The sequence below is a fragment of the Filicampus tigris genome, chromosome 13 (assembly GCF_054856515.1).
Source record: "Filicampus tigris isolate MCC_2025a chromosome 13, RoL_Ftig_1.0, whole genome shotgun sequence".
In the NCBI taxonomy this organism is placed as follows: Eukaryota; Metazoa; Chordata; class Actinopteri; order Syngnathiformes; family Syngnathidae; genus Filicampus; species Filicampus tigris.
Genome location: NC_141229.1, coordinates 18,235,396 through 18,260,979, shown reverse-complemented (window position 1 = coordinate 18,260,979; position 25,584 = coordinate 18,235,396). Strand labels below are relative to the sequence as shown.

The 25,584-nt window shown below is 40.8% G+C and overlaps 1 protein-coding gene across 2 annotated transcripts in view; it reads right to left on the bottom strand.

Annotated features, from left to right (window-relative positions):
* Window positions 1-25,584, bottom strand: part of alk (ALK receptor tyrosine kinase) — a 452,952-nt gene that overhangs the window by 266,402 nt on the left and 160,966 nt on the right. The window contains exons 1-2 of one of the 2 annotated variants that reach the window (XM_086049009.1): window positions 6,055-6,095; window positions 5,861-5,950 (exon numbers count right to left, since the gene is read on the bottom strand). In XM_086049009.1, coding sequence (XP_085905135.1) covers window positions 5,861-5,873 — 13 coding nt within the window. In that variant the 5' untranslated portion in view covers window positions 5,874-5,950; window positions 6,055-6,095. Of the gene's footprint in view, window positions 1-5,860; window positions 5,951-6,054; window positions 6,096-25,584 lie in introns of those variants that run through there. The other variant, XM_086049008.1, reaches the window with a different exon arrangement.

Below are 25,584 nucleotides of genomic sequence, written 5' to 3'. Positions count from 1 at the left end.
TTTGGGAACAGAAAGTAGTCTGCGCGTGGCGTAAAAATTGGTGCATCAATGGTCTAGTTCAGTGTGTTTGTGAATTGTTTGATGTGCTATGCCTCACCGGGTGTTCCAGTGCATCTCGTAATTTAGTAACAAAAAGTAGACTAGATTTTATACTTGCAAAAAAGCAGGTCTAAATTGAAGCTTAGGTGTTCTAACACGATTTTTGGTGTATTTGATCAAGGCGCAGGCAGACAGATTTGGCGTTCCCGCAGAGTCCGCATCTGTGTGTGGTGGACGTCATGGTATTTCATTCATAAATATGACACCAGCATGGGACAATCCCTCTGAATTATTTCAAAAATGAATTCCTTGACCAAATTATAATCATTATCTTCATAAAAATATTTTTGTATTACTCCTGTTACTCCATCACTATTGCGGGGGACTTGGAGGGGACGAGTGGGGTAGTCACACAGATGCACAATCGGGGAGCAAGGCGGTCTTCAATTGCCCGTGTCACATGCACGGCTAACTACATCATCAGTAAGTGGGGAGCTCATTTACCTGCCAGTGTTATGCACGGATCCCAGCGAGATTTCTGTTACCACAATGTCGAGCACGACATACTTGTGCGTACTGCGCTCTGACCGCCCTGACTTTGATGCAAATCAGGGAGGCTGCTAGGAATGGCCGAACAAAGACTTCTTCCATCCCACCAGGCACACAAAAGCGCGAGTGCCCTGTTATGCCCGAATCTATTGGGGCAAAGTCTAGCAAAATACCAAAAGAAAGAAAACTCCACCCATGCGCACAATTAGACTGCGCTTTGCGTTAGACTTGTGTTCGGAACAAATGTCCAAATATTTTCCTTGCTGACAAAATGTAGAAAAAATGTCATTGACTGACCATCATGGAGATAAACTGGTATGGAGCTTCTTTTAAGTGATGCAGTAGTATTGATTGCTTCTATAGCCTACAATCAATTTATTTTACAAAATTAAATTCAATCAGCATGCTATTTGTTTATGAAATGCTACTTTTTTTTACCAATACGTTATCATTGTTACACATTTTACGAACTTATGAATATTCAGAGACACTATCAAAAGATTGTAGTCGTGAGTCATGAATAATTAATGTGAAGCTTGGAAGACTTTAAAAGTAAAACTGGTCAACTCAAGGACCACTCCTGCATTAACATACTGTCGGGATTCTTGCTAGGATAAGCATTTCAATTCTGCATTATTGAGTGGTGTATATTGTATTTTAACCCTTAACTCAAATACGATTCAAGACAGGTGATGAAAATGCACAATAAAAGGTACACACACTTAATATGTTGACAAGTGCATTAATTCATTTTTTAAAGCATTGGGGAAAACATTTATTCAGAGTAACATATGTGGTGAATTAACAAGGGTGTTGATTTGTTAATGAGCCCTTCATGACACTGACCTAGCACACATTCATCAACTGGAAGAGAAATTGATTGGTTTCCTATAAGGGGGGCCAAGGTCATGGAGATGCTGATCGTTTGTGACTATTTTAATTTTGTACAAAAATCTATTCATCAATTCCAAGTAAAGCATGATTTATGTGGTGCATGATATGTAAGAAAAAATAGAAGGTGGAGTTTCAGTCACAACAAAACAGCAGTAAATAATGCCACTTCTTGGTTGGCACATGATAAATTGTCCTGACTACCTTTAGTGCTATATTTCATTGGAATTTGGTCTGCCGAACTTATTTACCTAAAATGCTACTTTTGCAATGATGACCTAATATTTGAACAATATAACACACTCACACACTGGTTAATGTGACAGTATGTTGAAGCTCTTTAACCCATATACTGTACTACAAACTGTATGCATAATTAACATATTTACATAATAAGATAAGATAAGATAAGAATGCCTTTATTGATCCCACAGTGGGGAAATTTTCATTGTTACAGTAGCAAAGATATAGGTCACACAGGGGCGGCGGCATAATGTGGCCATTAATGTATAACATTGACGGCAAACATTTAGAATCAAACCTATGTAGATATACGCAGTAACATGTGTATATACACATGTGTATACACACCAACCTACATCTACATAAAAAAATATGAGGAACACTCATTTCGGCCTGTACATAGTACAGAGGAAAAAATACTCTAAGTGACAGTGCTGCAGTGCTGTAGTGAAATGTAAGGAACAGCATTGGATAAAAATAAAACTAGACTAACAGTAGTGGGGAATGTTGAGTATTGCACGGTATTACAGTAGTGGGGAATATTGGGTATTGCACGATATGAGCTCAGGTGCAGGACTGCACAATTGCACTAATGTCCGCCAGTTTGTAGAGACTACACAATGTTCTTGTTAAAGAGTCTGACAGCAGCAGGCAAGAAGGAACGGCGGAATCTCTCCTTTGCACAGCGAGGGTGTAACAGTCTGTCACTGAAGGTGCTGTGGAGTGCTGTTAGGGTGCCCTGGAGGGGGTGGTCCGGGTTGCCCAGCATTGATGACAGCTTGGCCAACACTCTCCTGTCCCCCACCGAGTCCACAGAGTCCAGGGAGCAGCCCAGGACAGAGCCGGCCCTCTTGACCAGTTTGTCCAGCCGCTTCTTGTCCCGGGCCGAGACGCCGCCTGCCCAGGTGACCACTCCCTGGAAGATGACCGATGCAACCACCGAGTCATAAAAGTTCCTGAGGAGTGTCCCCTGAACCCCAAAAGACCTCAGTCTCCTGAGTAGGAAGAGTCTGCTCTGACTCTTCCTATAGAGGGCGTCTGTGTTGTCGCACCAGTCCAGTTTATTGTTCAGATGAACACCCAGGTACTTGTAAGTTGAGACTCTCTCAACATCTGTTCCCCGGATGTTCACTGGTGCAGGTGAAGAGTGCTGGCGCCTACCGAAATCCACCACCATTTCTTTGGATTTCCCCGCATTGATCAGGAGGCGGTTCTGCTGGCACCAGTCCACAAAACCCTGAGTAAGTTCTCTGTACTCCCGATCATCTCCGCCTGTGATGATGCCGACAATCGCAGAGTCGTCAGAGAACTTCTGCAGGTGACAGGTAGGGGTGTTGTAGTTGAAGTCCGAGGTGTAGAGAGTGAACAGGAAGGGAGCCAAGACAGTTCCCTGTGGGGCCCCCGTGCTGCAGAGGAGCACGTCAGACACACAGTCCTGTGTCCTCACATACTGTGGCCGGTTTGTGAGGTAGTCCTGGATCCATGTGGTGAGGTGGTGCGCCACCCCCGCCCGCTCCAGCTTGTCTCCCAGTAGGGTGGGCTGGATGGTGTTGAAAGCACTGGAGAAATCAAAGAACATGATCCTCACAGTGCTCCCCGCCTTCTCCAGGTGGGAGAGTGAAGTGTGGAGGAGGTAGATGATGGCATCATCCACACTGATGCCAGGCTGGTATGCGAACTGGAGTGGGTCCATTGAGGAGCTCACCAGGGGGCGCAGGTGGACAAGGACCAGTCTCTCCAGGGTCTTCATCAGGTGAGACGTCAGCGCCACTGGTCTGAAGCTGTTGAGCTCCTTCGGGTGGGGGGTCTTTGGCACCGGGACCAGGCAGGATGTTTTCCATAGCTGGGGGACCCTGCCCAGCTTCAGGCTCAGGTTGAACATGTGCTGGACAATTCCACACAGCTGGTCTGCGCAGGATTTGAGGAGCTGGGGGCTGATGCCATCTGGACCCGCTGCCTTCCTCGCCTTCATCTTCTTCAGCTGGTTCCTCACCTGAGATGTTGTGAAGGCCAAGGCTGGACAGGAAGGAGTGGTGGCTATCTGGTGTAGCTGGGAGCTGGAGACTGTGGAGAAAAGAGGGGAGGGGGTGACACGCCCAGCAGGAGGAGTAGGTGGAGACTGCAGCAGGAGAGACTGAGTGGAGGCAGGCATCTGATTGAACCTATTGAAAAAGAGATTCAGCTCATTTGCCCACTGCAGGTGCCCCCCAGTCCGGGTCTTGGGTTGTCCATGGCCTGAGATGGTCTTCAGGCCCCTCCAGACTCCCCTGGCGTTATTCTGCAGCAGCTGCTCCTCCATCCTCTTCCTGTAGGACCTTTTCCCCTCTCTGATCCTCCTCCTCAGCTGGCGCTGCACAGTCCTCCGCTCCTCTATGTTGCCTGACGCAAAAGCCCTCCTCTTCTCCTTCAGGAGAGCTTTTATGTCTGGTGTGATCCAGGGTTTGTTGTTGGAGAAACACCTTACTGTCCTGGTGGGTATGGTGTTCTCCATGCAAAAATTTATATAGTCTGTAACAGTGTCCGTTAGACTACTAATGTCTTCCCCGTGAGCATCGTGAGCATTACATTAAATACATTAAATTACATCTTAGCATATGATTAATAAAAGGTTAATTAGAGGTGATAATATACAGTATTCCTAACTAACTTTTGAAGCAAAGATATTAAGATGAATGAGGTGAATTTTGTATTTGTTGCAGTGTGAGTCATGAGAGTTCCGGTCGTTTGCGGCGGAAAACTGAAAAGAAGATGCAAAAGTGGACTTGGGGACTGAAGAGGTTAAGGCCTTCTCAGACTGCATGACTTTTTGTCATTCACGACGGTCGCGCTGTCAGACTACAAGATACTATCGTTCCGCCAAGTGTCCATCGCGGAGGCGGGACAAGAAGCTGTCAGTCATGTCAACGGAGGCAGGACAAGCAGTTGTGTAGTCATGTCGACAGAGGCGTTACGTGCCAATGCATGTGCGTTGTTCATAAATTCAGAAAAGGCCAAAAAAAAAGAAGAGACTATGGACCCTTTCCTGGATGGTGGGGAGAGGGCAGCACAGACTTTCTATTCTCGAAAAAGAACTTGAGGTAACGAATTCGTTTAATGACACCACGCTTGCTAATCAGCTACTAGCTTTGCAGTTAGCAAAAAACGTAGCATGAGTTGAAATGCTACGTATACTTTCCAATATTTCCCCAATTTGTTCAAGTCACTTAATACTCTGCACCAGGATACCGTTTGTTTGTGTGCGCCACATTCAGTCACTCGTCATAAGTAGGACGGCACTGTCTTCCTATTGGTCAATGCCGAAGAACCAATCGAAGGACGACGTAGGACATGTCACACTATACGGCAAGACGAACAAAAATTCTGACATGCCAGAATTTCGTCGTGGTGGTCGTGAAGCGACACCAAATGATCAGTTGTTGGTTATGTCACTCGCAATACACGGGCTACGATGCGTAAGGACAAATCAAAATCGGCTACGAGCACCTACGTTTGTCTGCGACACGTCTGTCGACCCAAAACCGGGCTATATTCGTGTAGCCTGATATCGGCTTTAATAAAACTGCTGCAGAGGAAAGTGTGTGTGGTGGTCTGCATTGTGAGCAGAGAGCGACAACAGGGAGGGATCTTGCAAATGAGTGTTTTATGTTTTGTATTAAATAAACATGGGTAAGTGAATGTGTCTGTGTGAGTGAAAAGAAGGCCAATTAACCAGCTTGGACAGTTCTCAGTGGTACGTGTTAGAGGTGTTTCATATTTGTGTTTATTAAGCACTCTTACCTGCAGTAGCTACACTTAATCGTTATAAACCTTTAGGCACCTGATGACAAGATTCTTTATGACAACATGATTCTTGACTTTTTTGCATAGATGACATGGAGTTGTTTGTTACTAAACACAGTCATACAAGTTTGAGGTGTGTTTGCATTGATAGAATGGAATAGAAAGCCTCTATTGTCATTGCATGGTAACTGTGGCTGTGAACATATAAAGTAGAGAAAGGCAAGACAGAGATGTTTATTTGTTGTGATGGAAAGCTGATGCGAGTCGTCACGGCCAATTGGCTGCAGAGGATTTTTGCAGGACAAAGGTGGCAGAGCCTGTCCATCGTGCTGAGCAAGGTTAACAATGTCCAACTGACCTGACATGGGCATCCAGCTGTTGGGAAAGTTCAGATCATCCTCAGCTACCCAGGAAAAGCTCCAGTTCCCTTGAGGAATGCCAATCTCACCTGTAAAACAGGAAATAGATCAGTCAATATGTATTCAGTGTGCAGTGTGCTTTGGTTTCTTGGCATATTCATCAGTCCAAATGTATTTATGAAACAGCAAATACCTTAAAGCACCTATGTCAGAGTCAAGGCCCGCGGGCCACATCCGGCCCGCGAGAAGGTTTTCTACGGCCCCGGGGATGATATCGCTTTAGTATTAGATCCGGCCCGCAGCAAGCCGGTGTGGGTGCAGATGTGATCGGGTCCTTCGCGCCTGCCAATTACGTCACGCTTTGAAATATATTGTAGTGTCTTCCACGAACACAGACATAGTTTAATTATCACATTTTTATTAGTCCAACCGGCTACTGTGGGCCGCAGCCGACGTCAATACAGTACATCAACCGTTCAGTCAAAAAAGTGCAACGCCTCTCCTCCTGCGCTCCTCTATCATCCAATGAGCCGCGCGATGCATTCATTAACCTCGGAAAGAACACAATTTGGCAAGACACAAATTCGACCACAACACAGATAACCCAATTCATTACACTATTTCAGTAATATATTTCTTTGCATGTCCACTGATAGTGTAGTGGTACACACGCCTGAGTTGTGTGCGGGCAGCGTGGGATCGATTCCCGCTCAGTGACAGTGTCTATGTGTGCCCTGCGACTGGCTGGCGACCAGTTCGGGGTGTAGTCTGCCTTCGCCCATTGACGGCTGGGATAGGCTCCAGCAATTCCCCGCGACCCTGTATAGGATAAGCGGTTTGGAAGATGACATGACATGACATTTCTTTGCATCTATGTTTGCCACCCCCTGGCTGTTATAACGAACATTACTGCTACTTTTGCGAGGATCGTTCTTCGGTCGTCTACGTGTCGACTGAAGGCTTCACGTCACTTTTCGTGGCCTTCAGAATCGTGTTGTGGTGAGAAGTTATTCAGAGTAAAACACGCTTGGTTAAGAAATACTTCATGTTAGTAAATCTTTCTATTAGTAATTGTTGGCATTTGATAAATTCATTGAGTTTCGATGTAGTGCGGAGATGTCCCACACTGTGAGCAGGCATTGAACGCTACTCGAGCGCTAAGTGTTGATAGCGAGTGACTTTATTTTTCTTTTTCCTCCTTCGACACAGCACGTAGTTTGTTCGTGCCAGCAAATTCAGTAGTTGTAGGTTGCCCGTGTTTCACCACGTTTGTTGTTGTGTGTAAATGTTAAAAGGTGAGTTTAATCATTTAGGTTCATTTCAGGTAACTGCTAAATATGTTCTCGTGAGTGATGTCACGTTGATGAACACTAGTTAGTTATTTCGGCTAGTATGCTAACTATTCTAGTGATGAAACGTGTGAATGTGTATTGTATGTATCGTTTGGCTGTTTGAATGGTAAATGGGCTATCACTTATATTGCGCTTTTCTACCTTGGGTACTCTATACGCTTTACACTGTACCTCATCTACCTACTGATGACGCAGCATCAGGAGCAACTGGGGGTTTAGTATCTTGCTCAAGGATACTTCGACATGGTCACCATGGCCGGGGATCGAACTCACAACCTCCGGGTTGGGAAAGAACCACTCTACCACTGAGCCATGGCGCCCCATGTTTAATTGCATAATACAGTGAATTGTAATCTTTAGGCATATTGTTAACTAATGGATGTGCATTGGATGATGATGCTAGGTTAGTCTTTGTCTGTGTTGTTGCAGACCACAATAAATAGACGTGTTAAGTGGAATACGGGCCTGTGTTTACTGACAGGATCACCCACTTTCATACCTTGCCACTCTAAAATAGAGTCAGCTGGAGACATCATACCAATCATATGATCCTCTCTCTGTTTTACTTCACATTATGTACAGTTCATACAATCGTGCAGCCACAAAATTGTTTCCAGTTTGGCAGGAGAAACGCAAACGTTCTGCTGATCTTGTTTCACAAAACGGGCAACGGCTTCTTCTCGGGTCATAAGTGGAAGTGACGTACGAGCTGCCTCGCAAAAGTAGCAGCAATGTACTTTCTTTTATTTTTTATTTAGTAACTCCGAAGATAAAAACACAACAGCCAGGGGGTGACAAACATAGAGGCAAAGAAATATATTACAGAAATATAGAGCATGACATCATCAGCAGGTGCGAAGGACCCGAACCAATCTGGACATTTTAAGACATTTCAACGAACATTCGATCAGTCCGGCCCTCGGCTTGTCACAAAATTTTTTATTTGGCCCTCCGTCCATTTGACTTTGACACCCCTGCCTTAAAGTGTTGTTTTATGTACATAACAGATTAAGCTTTGGCTTTGTTAACAAATGAAGGTTTTGCTTTATTTTTTCTGTAAAGAGCCTTTTTTTTAATTGGACTTTTCAATAATGTCGGATTACTTTATCATATTTGATCTCATAAATAATATGCCCAAAATATGTATCTTTGACTAAGCCTGCATGCATCACAATAAAATCTTATTATGATTGTATTTACATTTTTGTTCATTTTATTGTTATTTATGGTATTACCTGGTGGTTGACACTCCTGTGATCTTCTTAACTCCACAGACAGTATCACAAAAACAAACTGGGGCCTATTATTGTCAATCATTGGACGCAACTTTGTGTGTACCTTCTGCCTAAAGTTCTATGTTGTACCACCATCATTTGCTCTTTCTCCCCAAGTCCATGGTTAATTAGAACACAGTCACAGTCCAATAAACCACAGCCAAAGAAGCAGATGCATTAATCAATTCGTTTAAATGAGGCTTAAAGAGGGGATTGATTGTAAACATTCCCTTCCGTGGCCCTGAAAAGAGTAGAAACAGTTTGTGCCAAGTTATATTTCTCCTCGGTCTGACATTTGGAGACATAGTAGATCACATGACAATTTTTTTTGTTCAAGGTTATCCTTGGTGGTGTCTGAATTCTAGCATAGCAAGAAAAAGGGCTTGGTTTTGACATATATTTTCTTCAACAAATAAATGTTTGTCTTTCAAGATATAGAACCACACCAGAATGCTCCAAATGTCTGGGATAACAAGTTTTTTTTGTTTTTGTTTTGTTTTTAACAAATGTTTCCTTTGCCTCCATGTCAAACTAGAAGCTTTGTTGTATAATGCAATATACTCTGAAATGGATTGAACTGAACAGAAAACACCAAAATTCTACCTTTAGGCAATATAATAGGAATCACAGTATGGGAAATTATTTAAATTCCTTGATTTCATGGAAATTTTAGGGATTAAACTGTTTAACTTACTTTGACATACAGTATCCCCCACTATATCGCAGTTCATGCTTAGCGATCCTGCCGTATTGCAGATTTTTTTTTGAGGGGGGGTAAATTATTTTTCTTATACTGTTTGTACAATGTTTATGGTATACCTATCAGTCCCTATCAGTGCATTGCTCCTCAATTTAAGTATATTTATATCATGTGGTCAAAATGTGTGGAAATAGGTGCGATCAAGGAATGGGAGAGAAAAACACCTGAAGGTACAATGCATTGAGGTAATGCAGTGCTTTCAGCAGGCTTTGTTTCAGTAGTGCAGTGATCCAAAAATAATTACCCATGAAAAGAAAGTAGGTGGAACTGGTGGTGGACCATCACAGCAATCACCTTTTTTGGGCGGGTGGTGGGGGGTTAAAAAAGGAGATTGTTGAGCAGTTAGTTACACTAGGTGTGGTGATAAGATCCAGATAAAGAGAAATGTTTGAAAAAGACAACTGAATGGTGAGCTTCAATGATCAGACCTAATTGAAATGGAAATGATGAGTGATTCACATATTACACTCTTGGAAATTCATAGACCTTGTCGTCCCACATGTTGATTGTAATCTTTTTTTTGCCCATAAATTAAAGATTTACCTTGAGATACATACATTACTGCCTATATAAATGGATTACCTGTCCGCTTCAGTGACACACTATTAAATAGTCATCAAAGTCTCCCGCCTCCAAATCAGGCATCTGAGATTTGGATTGGCTGCCCACTTCCCACTACAAAGACCACATTCATTCCCATTAGAGGACTTCACTAAGCATGAACTTATACAGAACTCCAGTCAGGTTGTTCCCCAAAACAAAATGTGTGTGCATAGTGTCCCCTGTTCACACTTTTCATGAGACATCTCTACCAGTCACCAATCTTTTTTTAAACTGAGAGATACTTCTTGGGTGCTAATTAATGCGAAGAGCAACCTGTTTGATACACACTTATGGCATTTGCTCAATTTACCTTTAATCACGTTAGAGATTATTATTATTATTATACAGCATGATACTAATTTACTAAAAAAGACACTGGTTATGTTACTGATTTCTCACAATATTTAAGAAACCAATAAATATTCATATGCAATAGTTTATTTAAATAAATCTCTGCTAGTTTTTACATTTTCAAATGATAACTGAAACAACATTTTCCAGAAAATCATAATGAGCCCTCACTGGTGAGGTATTTTTAGAACACGCCCACGGGCTGCTCGTGTGGTCCATTGGGACCTGGTGCCGGTGGGCACCCCTGAGGTAGTCCAACCATCTTTCCAATCAAATACTGGAAAACAATGTTGTAACGTCAACATGGTGACAGTAATAATTTGCACTTTTTCTAAGGGTATAAAGATACGATTAGTACCACTCAAAGTGTGATGAGTGTTAAGTAAGAGCGATGACAGATGTAGTAGATATTTTATGTGTATATTTTAAATCTGTGGTTGTCATAAAATGCTATAGCAGATTAATATTGTTGGCATGAACCTTGTCTTGTAAACAAGCTGGGATTTGTGTTCAAATGTTGGACGCAACTCATAAAATCATGAGTGCTGTCCATAAAACCTTACTTAAGGCTACCAATTACACAATCTGCACACTGAATTCTGTAAAACAGCACAGATTCCATCCTGCAGAGTGCCTATCATAACAAGGGACAGGCAAAGGAGCTGAGTCTCAGAGGTAGCACATATACTACATACATTATAAATAGTTCAATCAGTGGAAGACAGACTTTCTTACTTGAAAAAACATTTTACTGAAGATTGCGACTGTTTTTTGACATTAGACTGACACTGCTATCAGCTTTCACACCGTAAGATCAAATAACAGCTAGGTTTAAGAGTTCACCTTGAAATGGCACCACACAAATGCCTTCGGGGCATCGTTTATGCATTACGGTTTGTTAATTTGTCGTCTGTAAAAATATTGTTGAGGTCTCTCATGGCAAACACAAAATGAACTAGACAAGAAATGAATGGTAAGATCTCAGTATGTAAAAACATTCTCCACAGGACAGAAAAAGACAGAGCTGCATGATGATGAAGACATCAACTGGGCTTCAGTAGTGCTCATTAAAGAAAAATGATTTCATTGTCAGTACAGGCATAAAATAAGATCCCTAAAGAAAGCAGCCTGTCAGGAATGCACTAAGGGCACATAATGTAGCTAATCCACAGATGGTAAATTCACAGAAAAAAAAAAGTTCTGTCTAATTTGCAATGCTGTATAAAAAGTTTGTGACCACAGGGTGTTTGATTTAACGGTGGAAGTACTAATTTAATGAATTATATACGATTTTCTTCCTTATCCCGGTGGCGGCTTTTGAATTTCCCAATAAAAGTGTGAACAAAAGTAGTCTTTATTTCACTTTAGGGCATTGAACCTCAAGATGGAAGATAATACTGTCACTCTACTAAGGTCAAACTGAATGAAGAAAAACTGATCTTTGCTTCTACAGCTTTTTGCGGAAATACAGTCTGCAGGTGTCATCAATTGGACCATGCAGAGTTCATTTAGAAATGAACAATTAACAAACCTAAGACAGTCGGGCTATTGATTAAAAGACTCTTAATAAGGGTTTTTCCCGGGCCAGTCCTCAAGAGCCCCCTATCCAGCCTGTTTTAAATACCTACCCCAATATACCTGATTCAAATGATCAGCTCATCAGCAAGCTTTTCAGCAGCTTGATCCTGATCCTGATCATTTGAATCTGAACCTGCTGTCCATTGTCCTTAAAGTAGAAGTCAACCCAAACATACGTTTTTTTAAGAAAATGTTCTATGCAGGCCCACTATTTGAAACACAGCATTCTGCTTAATATTGTCTTTGTGGAATATGAGTTAAGCAACAAAACCCACTCGTTTTTAGCCATCTCTCGGGGCGGCCATATTCTCACTTCTGTTGAATGAAAATGACATCACACACCCTCAGGGATCACATAACGACCAATCATAGCTCAGCTTCAGAAAACAGGTGAGCCGTGATCTGAGCCCTGAGTGTCTGTGATGCCATTTTCAGTCGACAGAAGTGACAAAATGGTCGCCCCCTAAGATGGCTAAAAACCGTTGGATTTTGCTGCTTAACTTATATTTCATATTAATCATATTGCCTTGTTTCAACTAGTGGGCCTGCATAGAACATATTCTTAAAAAATATGTTTTGGTTGACTTCCCCTTCATATGTGTATGTGAGTGTGAGTGGTTGGGTATCAATTCGTGCCTTGCGATTGGCTGGGGACCAGTTCATAGTGTAACCTGCCTCTCGCCCAAAGCCAGCTAGGATAGGCTCCACAGCACGCCCACAACCCTAGTGAGGATAAGCGATACAGAAAATGGATGGATGTTTTGTAATGCCGTTACTTATACCTTCTTACTCCCATCACTGGTGACACGTGTCAAACTTTAAACACTCCCTGTCCTTGGTGCTTTAAAATAATGGAGGAGTTCAATAAAAAGAAATAAAAAAAAAAAGCATTGGTCGCTGAATGACTCTGATGAGATGTCTCTGAATGAAAGTCAACATGATTAATCAACACTCCACGTTAATGTAATACTGATGGCTTTTAAAAACCGCAATCTTTAAATCTGCTGAGTTCTGTGATCTGTGCAGTTTTTTTCCTACAAAAATACCCTAAATATTTTATTTCTTTCTGCCACGCTCCTTCTTCACACCAGCATTAGGTGATTCTTATTCTGTGTAATTCCTCTCTACCACAGCATGACTGCCTCAACCTGTATATCATCTCTGCTGCATCCCAGCAGCTCATCCTGGTTACCGCTTGGCATTCAGAGCCATGACAGTCACCCTCTGTTCTTGACCAGGCTGGATGGCCAAAGGCGCGCACGTCATCTCTCTAGGCTGGCCTTTCAGAATTGCTCTTCTACTTTGTAAACTACGTATTATGGGCTGTGTGTTTGCGTTTGGTCATTGTTCCATGTTTTGGTACTGATCACGGGTCACCGATGAGCTCTTTCTAGACCAGGCCCAGGGTACTCATGTGGTCTTGGAGGGCTGGCTAACTGTTGACTGCGGGCACCACATTGGTGTCTCCTAATATCGATCATATTTAACTTTGATTCACATTTCCTGTCTTGAGTTATCCTAATCCAGGTCTCGGCAACCTTTTACACTCAAAGAGCCATTTCGACCCGGTTTCAACGGAAAAGAAAACACTGGGAGCCTTATCATTTATTTTCCAAAGCTACGCCGAGCCGCAACATAACAATGAAAGAGGCGCATGCGACTCCGGAACCGCGGGTTGCCGATCCCTGTCCTAATCAGCCATGCCTGTTACCACCATTTGTGTCAGTATCCTCAATTCTGAACCATACAAGCGGTGAACTGACTGCTACATTTGGCTCATTCAAATGGTGACGTGTTTCTCAGTCTGGCATTATCAACAACGACACTCTGGCACGGAGGACACAAAACGATCTTTAGTTTTGCATAGCTTGTTGCTCCAAATGTTTGCTACTCAGTTCAACATCGTAACTGTGACAAACATTTACTTTTATGTTCTTCCCACCACTAGTGTACACGTCACAAAGGTCGGAGAAAAAACATTCAGCAAACAGCTGTCTCACGTAATGCAGATAACACTACTCATTTGTCCTGGCTGTGGTGTTGTCTAATTTGGTCACAACTTCTCATTTATGGTGCAGAGAACTACAGCAATAGACTCTTGTTATATGTTCTTGACATGCACAGTCCGTCCTTGTGCAATATAAAAGATGTTACCAAGGTAGGGCTATTGTAGTGTGGTGAGTACCAGCATCCAGTAGGCACTAACACATATTTACCATTTAACAAGTCATTCACTGCATGAATGGCTATAGAAGTCAAATATCTATCATTTTGACTGGAATGGCAGGGATTAAGGTACTGTTAAACCCTCCAAGCCATGTCAGCCTAATTTCCGGACCCATTCTTGTGCAATCAGTCAAACAATCTGCAGAGGGTTCGAAAAATGGTGTGACTCAGACTGGAATAACTACTGACTTCAAAGTACTGAACAAAATGCAATCGAAGAGTATCGTAATGGCCGCAATTTCATGTGAGGAAACACTAGCATACCTGTCAAGCAAGGGGTGTACTCAATCTTACGAAAGTTGTAATTTGCCCATTAATATCTGTATATAATCTTACACAGTATTTGTAGCGCCTGTGCAAGATCTAAAAAATCCATCTGAAGAACTGAGTTATGAGAGGCTCGTAAATTAAAAACATATCTCAAAAATAAGCTTGATTAACACCATAAAGAGCGCCAAAGACCGATAACAGCATTTTAAAATCAACCCTGAAGCACACAGGTAAGAGCACAGTGAACGTAATCAAGTCAGAAAGTGTGAAAAGTGTCAAATCTTTCCGGTCTTTGGCAGCACACATGCAGCTGAGTCGTGGAGTAGCTGAAATGGTGCAATACCTTTATTCATTTTAGTCAAGTCAAATCAAAGTCAAAGTCAAGTCAAATTTGCTCACCTCACCGATGTCATCTTCCTGCAGCACTTCATTTGATTAACTTTCACATCACTTTAACAAACACTGTATAGTAATATAATGTGTGTTCAATGTTGCCCACTCGGCATCCATTGCAGCCTGATCATCCTGGAAGGGGGATCCCCCCATCTGCGGTCCCTTCTCAAGGTTTTTCACTTTTCCCCAAATGTGTTTTTTTTAGTTTTTCCTTGCCCTCCTGGGGGTTAAGATCAGGGGATGTCGTGTATATGATCTGGTGCATATGTGAAGCCCTTTGAGACTTTCTTGCGATTAAGGGTTATATAAATACATTTGACTTGACTAATTTTAGAGGGACACAAAAGAAGAGCAAAGCAATAGTCGATTCTAACTGGACGAAGTGGACCTAAAATTTAACCTTGAGGGACACCGTAATTCAGTTTATAACATGTAGACCTAAAGAAGAAACAAAGTCTGGTGAACAATTGTGACTGTAAGGCTGAGTGCTAGAAGCGGAGATTGCTGGAGTAACATTGTGTTTACCTTGGCTTATTAAAAATATTGAAATATCCTTCATAATTCAAATACATCATTTATTAAAAACTCAACTTTATTTTATAGTGCAATTCAACACCAACCGCCAGTATGAAAAAATAAAGTACTGTACATAAAACATAAAAGACAATAATTAAAATAACCCAATCATCCATCCAGAGATGGGAAATTCAGGTCCAGAAAGTAAAAGCCCTACCACAAGTGCTTCTAATCAACTGAGCTTGTTTACCTGCCGGTTGAGTAGAAGCAACAGTGGCTAAAGCTAAACTGCGGCAGGCTAAAGCTAAACTCCGGCAGGCTTTACTTTCTGGACTTAGATTTACCATCTCTGCATTCATCCAACCATTCTCTGTACCGCTTATCCTCACGAGAGTCACAGGTGCGCTGAAGCCTAACCCAGCTGACTTTGGACAATAATCCAATCATAAATAACGGATAAATAAAATGTTGTTTTGTAATCAAAATATAGAAGTGTTCCCGTGACACTGGCATAAAGCACGCACGTCTTAATGATGTTTTATAGATAGATAGATAGATAGACAGAGATGGATGGATGGATGGATACATACATACATACATTTTTTTGCACACATTCGCACCATGAATAAGAATTTTATTTATCTTATCTAATTTTCTTATATTATTGTTAGTTTCCCAAGTCTTGGTACTTACTGGGCTAACCAGGACCACAGGTATCATATTTCATCCCATAACGTGGAAATGTGCTTTGATAGGACGATAAAAATACTTAAATCCTTGAAGTAATAATACAAGGTCATAACAAAAGAGAATATAGACTTGTGTCTGTCATGCAAAACGTTGGTATTTCTCGGCAGAGGACAAATGGTAGAAGAATTCAGGAAGCGTGAAATGGGAGACTTGGACAGGGGCAGATCTCACGGGTAATGAAATTGACAGACCTTTTTCCACTTTATCTGATTGTGGACTTGGACTTCGACTCAGATCTATTGTCAAGTTAAAGGGCAGACCCCCTATATCTCTTCAACCTCAGTACATCCACACCACCACCCACTTCATAAATTGGATCATCAAATTTGTAGATGACACCACCATGGTGAGGCTCAACTCTGAATGAGTATGCTTATCTGGATGAGGTAAAGTGGCTGTTTTGATAGCGGAGAGACAACAATGCAGTTTTCAGTGACCAAAACCAAGGAAAATATCCACTATACTTTGGAGGATTGTCACCACTAACCATAAAATGATTACCTATCCACTCTGTGGAAGCTTTTTACAATCCCTGCTCTCTCAAAAAAGCCCTAAGCCTTCAACGATTTCAGCTCAGATACTTTCTGTTTAAACTGCTGCTTCTGGCAGATGATTTGAAACACTTAAAGGTGAGTAAATATACATAATACATATATTTGGGATGAAACAGTTAACATCCCCCCAACAATCATGACAGTAATGTAGAGTTGCCACCTAATTTAGTGAACATGCAGACCTCTTCAGCGACTGCTTTTTCTTGTTTTGTTTGAAGGTGAGAAGCAACAAATCTTGTGACGTTTGCAGCAACCTCCCAGTTCGAGTCAGAGCAGGATATGTCCACACTTTCCACATCTCGACTAAGTACCACAACAGTCACTATTTGTTGCTGTTTGTATAATGCAAGAAGTACATAGCTAATTTGAGCTTTTGTTTTGTCTTTTCCATTAAAAATTACAGTTTCTGCTTCAGTAATTTTTTTAAATTTTAGATTACATTTATTTCACAATTATCATGACAATACCAATCATGATCATTTTGGTCTAAATTGTGATAACATTTTAATATTATTTCTGGCAAATATATGTAGCTACACACAAACTATAGAGTTACAAGTATGTAAACCTTTTGGATTGACCTGAATTTGGCATTAAGTCATCATACTAAAATGTGACATGATCTTCATGCAAGTCATGACCATAGACGCTTGAATTAATACACCACAAACAATATGTTTTCATGTTTTTATCTGACACACCATGTAAACATTCACAGTGCAGAGTGTAAAGTGGGATGTTTAGTTAATGTATCGTATTTCCGGATGAAAGAAGTGTTTCCCAGAAATGGTTTTGTAGGTAAAGCATATTGACATGCATCCTCATGGATGTTTCTTTTAAGGGATGATGTTGGTCACGCCATCATTTTTCATGTTTCTCCTAAAGCAACTTGAGATTTAGAGCCACATTTTGCAGCATGGGACTGCAAAACGTGTGCTTTGTTAGGGATGATAATTATATTTTACTGCAAAAGGCAAAGTTCATTTTTCATATGTATAATATGGTAGGAAAGTGTCATTTAGAAAGTCCGAATTGTCAAAATGACCTTTGCAAAAATAAGGTAAACATGATCGACCACATTGTTCCAGTCAAAAACAACAGATCTAAATAGATGAGTATTGATTACTGTACTTGTATACTATATATTACTAGTACTTATATTTAACTATAAACCAGACTGTAATACATGCAATATATGGTATATTCAAAATGTTTAAAAATAACCAATGCTAAACTGGCTATAATAACCCATTAAGGACAGGAGCGCATAACCGCGTTTCTACCACTAAAGCCGGGAGCGCTGTTGCGTGTTTCTCCCTTTAAAGCCGGGAGAGCGTATACGTCATTTTCTATTTTTAAATCTCAATTCTCGGTCTCTTAGCCAATGAAATGCATCAGAATAGACATGTGATGGTGTCGTGAGTTGTCGGAGGATATCCAGGTTTTTTTCGAGGAGTAATGGAGGCACAGTCGATCGCGGGAGATATATAATCTTAGACAGTGACGATTTCAACGTCTTTGTAAGAGAACACAGGTAATTACCATTCGATTTATTTTAAATCAAAAATAGTGCTTTACTTGCATCTTTGATTGAAAAAGTAAAGATTAATAAACTCAGGCCTGTGTGAAAGCCACATGTCCAAGCTCTCAGAATTACGTATCTGCTACAGATAGTAGATATTAATTATTTTGTAGGTGACGAAGACAGGTTTTCAAGGGTAACTCCAAAGATGACCGTAGGTTTTATTCCAGCCATTTTGCATGGAGCCATTTTGGTCCTCAACTTTGGAATAGCCTGCCAGAGAATGTCAGGTCCGCAGAGACTGTTGATATTTTTAAGAGGAAGCTCAAGACATACCTTTTTAGTTTGGTTTTTAAATAATTGCTCTTAGTCTCTTACTATTCTTATCCAATTGTATTGTTTTCAATATTAGCTCCAGTGTTTCCTCAAAGGGGGCCTCCCTTTCCTCTTTCCTCATATGTTTCTCTGTGCCCCACCATGTCTCGTTTTCCGGTTGTATAGGTGTGTGTGTGTGTGTGTGTGTGGGTGTGTGTGTGTGTGTGTGTGTGGTGGTGGGGGGCTAAGTGTGTGTGTGTACAAATTGCTGCTGCTGAAAATAACGAGCAGGACCTTTTAATATGCCCTACGATTGGCTGGCAACCAGACCTGGGTGTAGATTGCCTCCTGTCTACAGTAAGTGTTGAGCTCCAGCTCACCCATGACCCTAATGAGGACAAGCTCTATGGAAAATTGATGGATGAATGGATGGATGGATGGATGGATGGATGATGGATGGATGATGGATGGATGGATGGATGGATGAAGGCGCTTGGACAGGTAGACCCGTAGTGGTTATTCGACTAGCCCTTTTACCCAGGACGAGAAAAATGCCTTTTTGCCGAGAGCCCATTTTTGTCTTTGACCCTTAATATTTAAAAAACAAACAAATAAAAATAACCTCTCTGTCATCAATTCCCCCTCAAAAGTGTTATGATATCTGACAGGCATTCATTTGAGTCCTTGAGACAATCGTGATTCTGCCCTCCCACCACTCTCCTCTTGGCTCTCACACACATTTGAGCACTCGCTCTTGTGACACAGATGCACAAGTATCGGAAGGAAGGCTTGTGCAATCCCAGTTTGGTGCAAAATGAACCACAATATTACCGGTGAAAATATTACGTGACTACTTGATCAACGTTTAATAACCCATTTGGGCCAGAAGCGCATTACCCCGTTTCTATAGCCGGGAGCACTGTTGCACATGTCTACCTTTACAGCCGGGAAAGCGGATAGGTAATTCATTCTCCTAGCCAATGAAAGGAATGAGAATATACATGTGATGATGTGATGTATTGAGCCATCGTAGGATATCCTGGAATTTTTTTGAGCGGTAGTGGCGGACACAGACAATCGTGGGAGTTCTGAAATACGTGATGGTAGTTTTAGAGACGACGCGCTTGTAAACGCGATTATATTGACCCCTTATGTATATTTTTTTCATTAAAAATAGCAGGGATGGGCATTCAGTCCCAGGGACGGAACGGTCCTTCTGACCGTCCCAAACAGATGCTATTTTGTGAATGGATGGAGGAGAACGAGAAGTCTTAAAAAACAGACTAAGGAAGGAAGTGGATGGACGAAAGTCCATCCCTCTATTCGTCCCTAACCATTTCAAGTGCCGACTAAACATGTTGTGTTGGGTTCTTTTAAAAATGATGACCACTGTTCTCTTCTGCGATACCACAGAGCCGCCCTGATTAACTGACTGCACAACACTCCATGTGCACTACGTGCAGTAACATTGCTCAAGCTTGGTCTGCCCTCTAGTGGTTCAACACACGTAATACCATGGATTATGCCACAGGACCCCATTTCACTGACTGACAGAAACATGCCCAGCCTGTCTTGTGTGTGTAATCTAGGATAATGTATTGGGCGTAGGAAAAAGGTGGATAGCAGTTTTGTTTTGTTAACTAACTGTTAACATTTAGTACATACATTTTCCCTTTGCATGCGAAGTATGTCCTTGTGTGAAACATCTTTAGACCATAAAAATCTCTGCCAGCACCGACGACTCAGAAGTGGAAGTCTTTCGTTTCCTCCTAAAATAAATTTCCGTTATTTTGCAATAAATACTTTATCGCAGAATAACGCAATAAAAACTGAAATCTTAGGTCGTTATAATGAAGGAATTAGTGTCTTGGTATGTATATTTAGATTTTGTAATTGTATTTTAATGCTTTTTTTACATCATGGTCAGCTAGGGGATTACAGATGAAAAATAGCCCTTTGGCTAATTCTGTTTTTTTTAAACCATGTTTTTATATGTATTATGTGAAATAGCACTGTCCCCTTTCAAATAAACCTGCCGTTTGGCAATAAAACGCAATAATATTGCGTTATAAGGCGATCTTAAATATTCCTCGTGATGTCCACTGGCAGGCTCTGGTCAGGTGACCGACCTGCATGAAGTTGGCAGATAAATGCTGTTGGTTAAACAGTTCAGTAAACAATTCCATCCACTCACGATACTCCCAGCCGGTATGTTGGTGTGCATTGTATATTAGCCAGCTAATGAGCTTTAAATAATGTAACGTAATAATGTAGGTCAGACTGACGGAATGTAAGAACGGAAGACATTGTGTTGTGTGTGGCATGTGTGGTCGCTGTGGCATATATCTATTTCAATGTTTTGCGTGACTGTGTGCGCAGCACGCCATGGCACACTGACTGTTTCAAAAGGATTAATGAGTGTTTGTGCGTGAGTGTGCAGCTGCTGCACGCATGTTTTTTGAGCGGTAAAATGTGCCCCTTCACTTCGACCAAATGCTCTCCCATCGGACATGCTCTGGTGCCAACACCGATCACAATAATTGGCAATGGGTGCCCTTTTTTTGGCTAGCACATTTGCCCTCAAAAATGCCTGTGCACTTGCTTGGATACAGAAAAACACACTGAATGCATTGGATGATTTCTTACTGCCTTTCTCTCCGAATCATTCAATGATTGAATGTCAAACAACGTTTTTTTGTCATGTCCACGATTCTACTTTGTCTGATCCACGTTTTCCACCCGAAACTTTCAAGAAAATAGCACTGCCTTGTATTTTTCTTTGATGGGACATGACACTAATGGGAGGCCTGTCCAAAGGTTCCCACTTCCTGACAGTCAAAGAAGCCCTGGCAGGTGCACACTCAGTCATTGTTAATACATTTGCAGTGATGCAGCAGGCTGCAAAAATGATCGATATCTTGAGATATGTGGGAGCATGAAAGGAGGGCAATTGCCTCCTTAAGAATTGAGGTAGTAAAGTAATGGAATCAGAAATCCAGAGTAGTAAATAAATACAGAAAAAAAACACCCGAATGTGTCCCACGGTAGAGTCCTTGAGCACAGGGGTGGGTGAAATACAAACCCCAATTCCATTGAAGTTGGGACATTGTGTAACATGTAAATCAAAACACAATACAATGGTTTGCAAATCTTTGTCATCCTATATTCACTTGAATACATTACAAAGACAAGACATTTAATGTTCAAACGGATGAATGTTATTCATTTGTTTGTTTGCAAATGTTCTCTTATTTTGAATTTGATGACTGCGACACATTCGAAAAAAGTTAGGACAGACCCATGTTTGCCACCGTGTTACATCACCTTGTGGTATTGGGCTTTGTAGATACTATTTATGATATTGTGAGGGCACTGCATTGTTATTGAGCGTTGCAGTATCAGCATCAAATTGAAACTGTTGCTCTCTGATGCATGGGCAAATGCACACTTTATGAACATTCTGACGCATTTATATGATTTCTTTATTGTTCTGCATGCACTGGCCATTTTATAAAGAGCAAAATGATCAAAGGCACTTTTTTGAATATGTTGTTCTTTCCATTGGTTTGTTACATGTAATCCAATAAATGACTGTTATGTATTTAGCAGATAATAACAATAAGCAATCTAGAACACAGCTATTATTTGATAAAGTAATGAGAGAAATTTGAATCTTTGAATCTTACATTTCTTTACTCATTTGCGTGCTAAATTCAATCACAACATGGAGTATCATCAAAAGGTTTCTTCCACAGTACACCGCTTACAGGTTGCCATTTGTTATTCGAAACAAGCTCCCTTTTGTGGCTCATTAGTAGAGAAAGTAATTACCGTATCGTAAAAGATGTGGAAGTTGTAAAAGCATTGAGATTAAGCATTTAATGAAGCTGAAAGTAGGAAAGCTTGACAAGACAATTCTGATTGTGTATATAGTTTATCATGGCATGCTAGGATGCTGAGTTACAATGGACTTTTCCCACCCCAATAATACTATGAAATACATTGGATAAATGTATGAGCAATCTTTTTTGTCCTCTAATAGCTTTGCAAATCGCCTTATTGGGTTCTCCAGTTAAGTTCCACCTGTTTTTTGGGCTGTATTCATTATCTAGTGATATTCATATCTTCTTCAACAGATACACTTTATCCCATTAAAGCCTGAAGCCCCTTGTGAGACATCTCTCTAAAATCAAATCAAATCAAATGTTATTTATACAACACCTTTCACACATAAAATGCAACTAAAAGTGCTGTACACTAAAAATATCAAAATATAACATAAAAAGGAAAAAACCCGCTACCGCCTTCCCTCCCCCTTCACAATATACACAAAGACAGATATCCACAAGCACACTTGCACTCTTACACACACGCACACACACGCACGCACACCTACACACACATGCAACTTACATGTGTACTCACACACACAAGTGGAATTTTCAAGCCTAAAAAAAATGATTGTGTAGTTCTTGAAATTTAAAATGAAACTAGCTAGCTGTAGCTGGTTTATTTTTCCTCACAGTGCAGCAAGGCTCGAAATAAACAGCTTGTGAGGGAAAATTTGCGTTTAAAAAAAAAAAAATGCTCAGTTGTTATATTGTCACATGACTATTGTTTAATAAACCCCTTGCTTAAGTACCCTGGTATTAAACAGTGAAAATACAAATTGCTCCTCACAATTGGGGGATGTTGCTTTTGACTCCAGTAAACATGCTTTATTTTGATTTACTAGAATAAAGTATAATTGCGGGCGGCACCGTGGTCGACTGGTTAGCACGTCCGCCTCACAGTTCCGAGGTCGTGGGTTCGATCCCGGCTCCGGCCTCCCTGTGTGGAGTTTGCATGTTGTCCCCGTGCCTGCGTGGGTTTTCTCCGGGTACTCCGGTTTCCTCCCACATTCCAAAAACATGCATGGTAAGTTGATTGGACGCTCTAAATTGAGTAACCAATTCAGGGTGTACCCCGCCTACTGCCCGAAGACAGCTGGGATAGGCTCCAGCACGCCTGCAACCCGTGAGGAGAAGCGGTATAGATAATGGATGGATGAAGTATAATTGCATATCCACCACATTAGGTGGCAGTGGCGCGCTCTTTGTCAGAGTGTGCAAAGGGAGAATTAGCTCTTAATGTGTAGTTTTGTTTTTGTTTTGTTTTTTACTTTTTTTTTACAACAAGCTTGTGCACACACCACAGAGCAGGAGAGATGAAGTGCAGTACACTCAACAAAATATTTAATATTTGACAAAATATTTAACTGGAATGAAAAGAAAGGCAGGGAGCAAAAAACTATGCTGATAAAGTTATTCTTTGTTGTCAGTTGATCTGTATTCCTCTTGTTTCTTTATTTGTTTTATTTAATGTTAGTAAGGATACAATGTTATGCAAAGGTGTTTTATAGACAAATGATACCATCTACAGTCACAGTCGAGAGTTGGTGGGGGCAAATGTTTTCTCCTTCCTGGGGAGGCCTAACAGAAAATAATTGGAAGCACTGGATGCACAAGTGACCTTCTGCATCAATCGCATTGTGAAAACAGCAATACTAACAAGCAGTCAGAAACAAATACCATGGGATTCCTCCCTTCATCTCCAGAGTGTGGCAAATTCAACACTGGGCAGAGATGAGTGTTGGGGAGATAAGTGTAAAATCACCTTGCTCAAGGGTATGGCCTGCACAGATCAATATCTGTGAGAATTGATGTTCAACTGTGACTATATGTGTTTGTGTGGTGGTCTTCAAGTAGAGATGAACAGCCATGCTTGTTCTGGGCTTTCAAAGCTGAAAAGCTGAGTCTTTTTGACTGAAAACAGAGCTCTAGTTGAATAACTGAAAATATTCAAAAAGAAATAATGTGAGTAACAATTAGCGCATACAACAATAATGTACGTTTCTATTTTGTGGCTTGTTGTGTTTTTTTTGCATGTTTATGTTTGTACCTATTTATATTAGTTACCATTAGTGTTTGAATACCAGTTAATGACCTAACTGTTAGTTTGTCGCTGCATAAAGACAAAAGTTTCACCCTAATTACTTTAATTCCGAACAACACTTGGTACTATCAACTTTGTTATTTGTCTCAGGTGTTTGTTTTGAGGTATTACCCCTAATGAGAAATTAAAATGCATTGTTGCATACACACATCATTAGATCATACGGAAAAAAATGTGATTAAAAATTATACACAGACATGGGACCACATTCACTTCGCTTATTAACTTGTTTTTCATTCTAAGAAGAATTCGCTCTGTGATTGTCTGCCGACTAGTCTTAGCGTCAGTTGGGCTAGACCACAGTTTACCAGCAACCTTTATGAAGACAAGTCTTTTTTTTTCAATTTCCAAAGCCTTTTAAAACCACTTGTTTAAACTTCACATTAGAAGCAAAGATACCATGTGAAAATTTGATTCCCAGGAATATTATTTCAGCATTATTTACAATTGATTTCAGTACAAAGAACTTCCATAATTCATTAGTCGAAGGGACGGTAGCCAGCTATGTGCTTTTACTATATTGCTCATACTGGATGACTGGATGTGTGGATATTACCACATTTCTCTCTCCCTCACGCGTGTGCTCTCCAAACACAAATAGCTGATGAATATTCTGTATGAGAGCGTCCGTGACAGTTTCATTGGTTCACTGTTACATGTTTCGTAATTTCATTGCTTAGATGAGACGAGACTATGCATAAAGCTCTTGGCAGTTTGAAGCACATCAGTAAAAATTCATAAATAAACCACATCACATTAAATGACGCAGTATTCAAAGTGTGTTAAAAAAGTAGCAGCTTCTCGAAAGTATAGTACATTGAAAATGCATACATTTGCCACATACTACAACAATACTTCGATCTGTGATTCCTAAATTAGGTGCAGATAGTTATTTACGGTACAGTCCGTTCGAGTACATTTAAATTATGAACATATTTCCCCGAACGTGTTTCTTTCACTTGCAGACATCCAGCAAAAATAAATGTTCAACAATAAACATTTAACTTATTCCACCTTTCCTTTCCTTTTGACAGGTTGGAGACTGCCTTCATTGATATTATATAATGATAACAATTATCACGGTATAAGGGTGGTATATCTGGTATGTTAAATCACAATGTGATTTGATTACGATTCAAATGGCATTGGTTCAATTGCATTATTGATACATTTCAAGTATTTGAGAATACATACAGTTTGAATTAATGCATTTTTTTTCCTTTAAAAAAGTCACCAGTGATGTTTCAATTACCGTATTTTCCGGA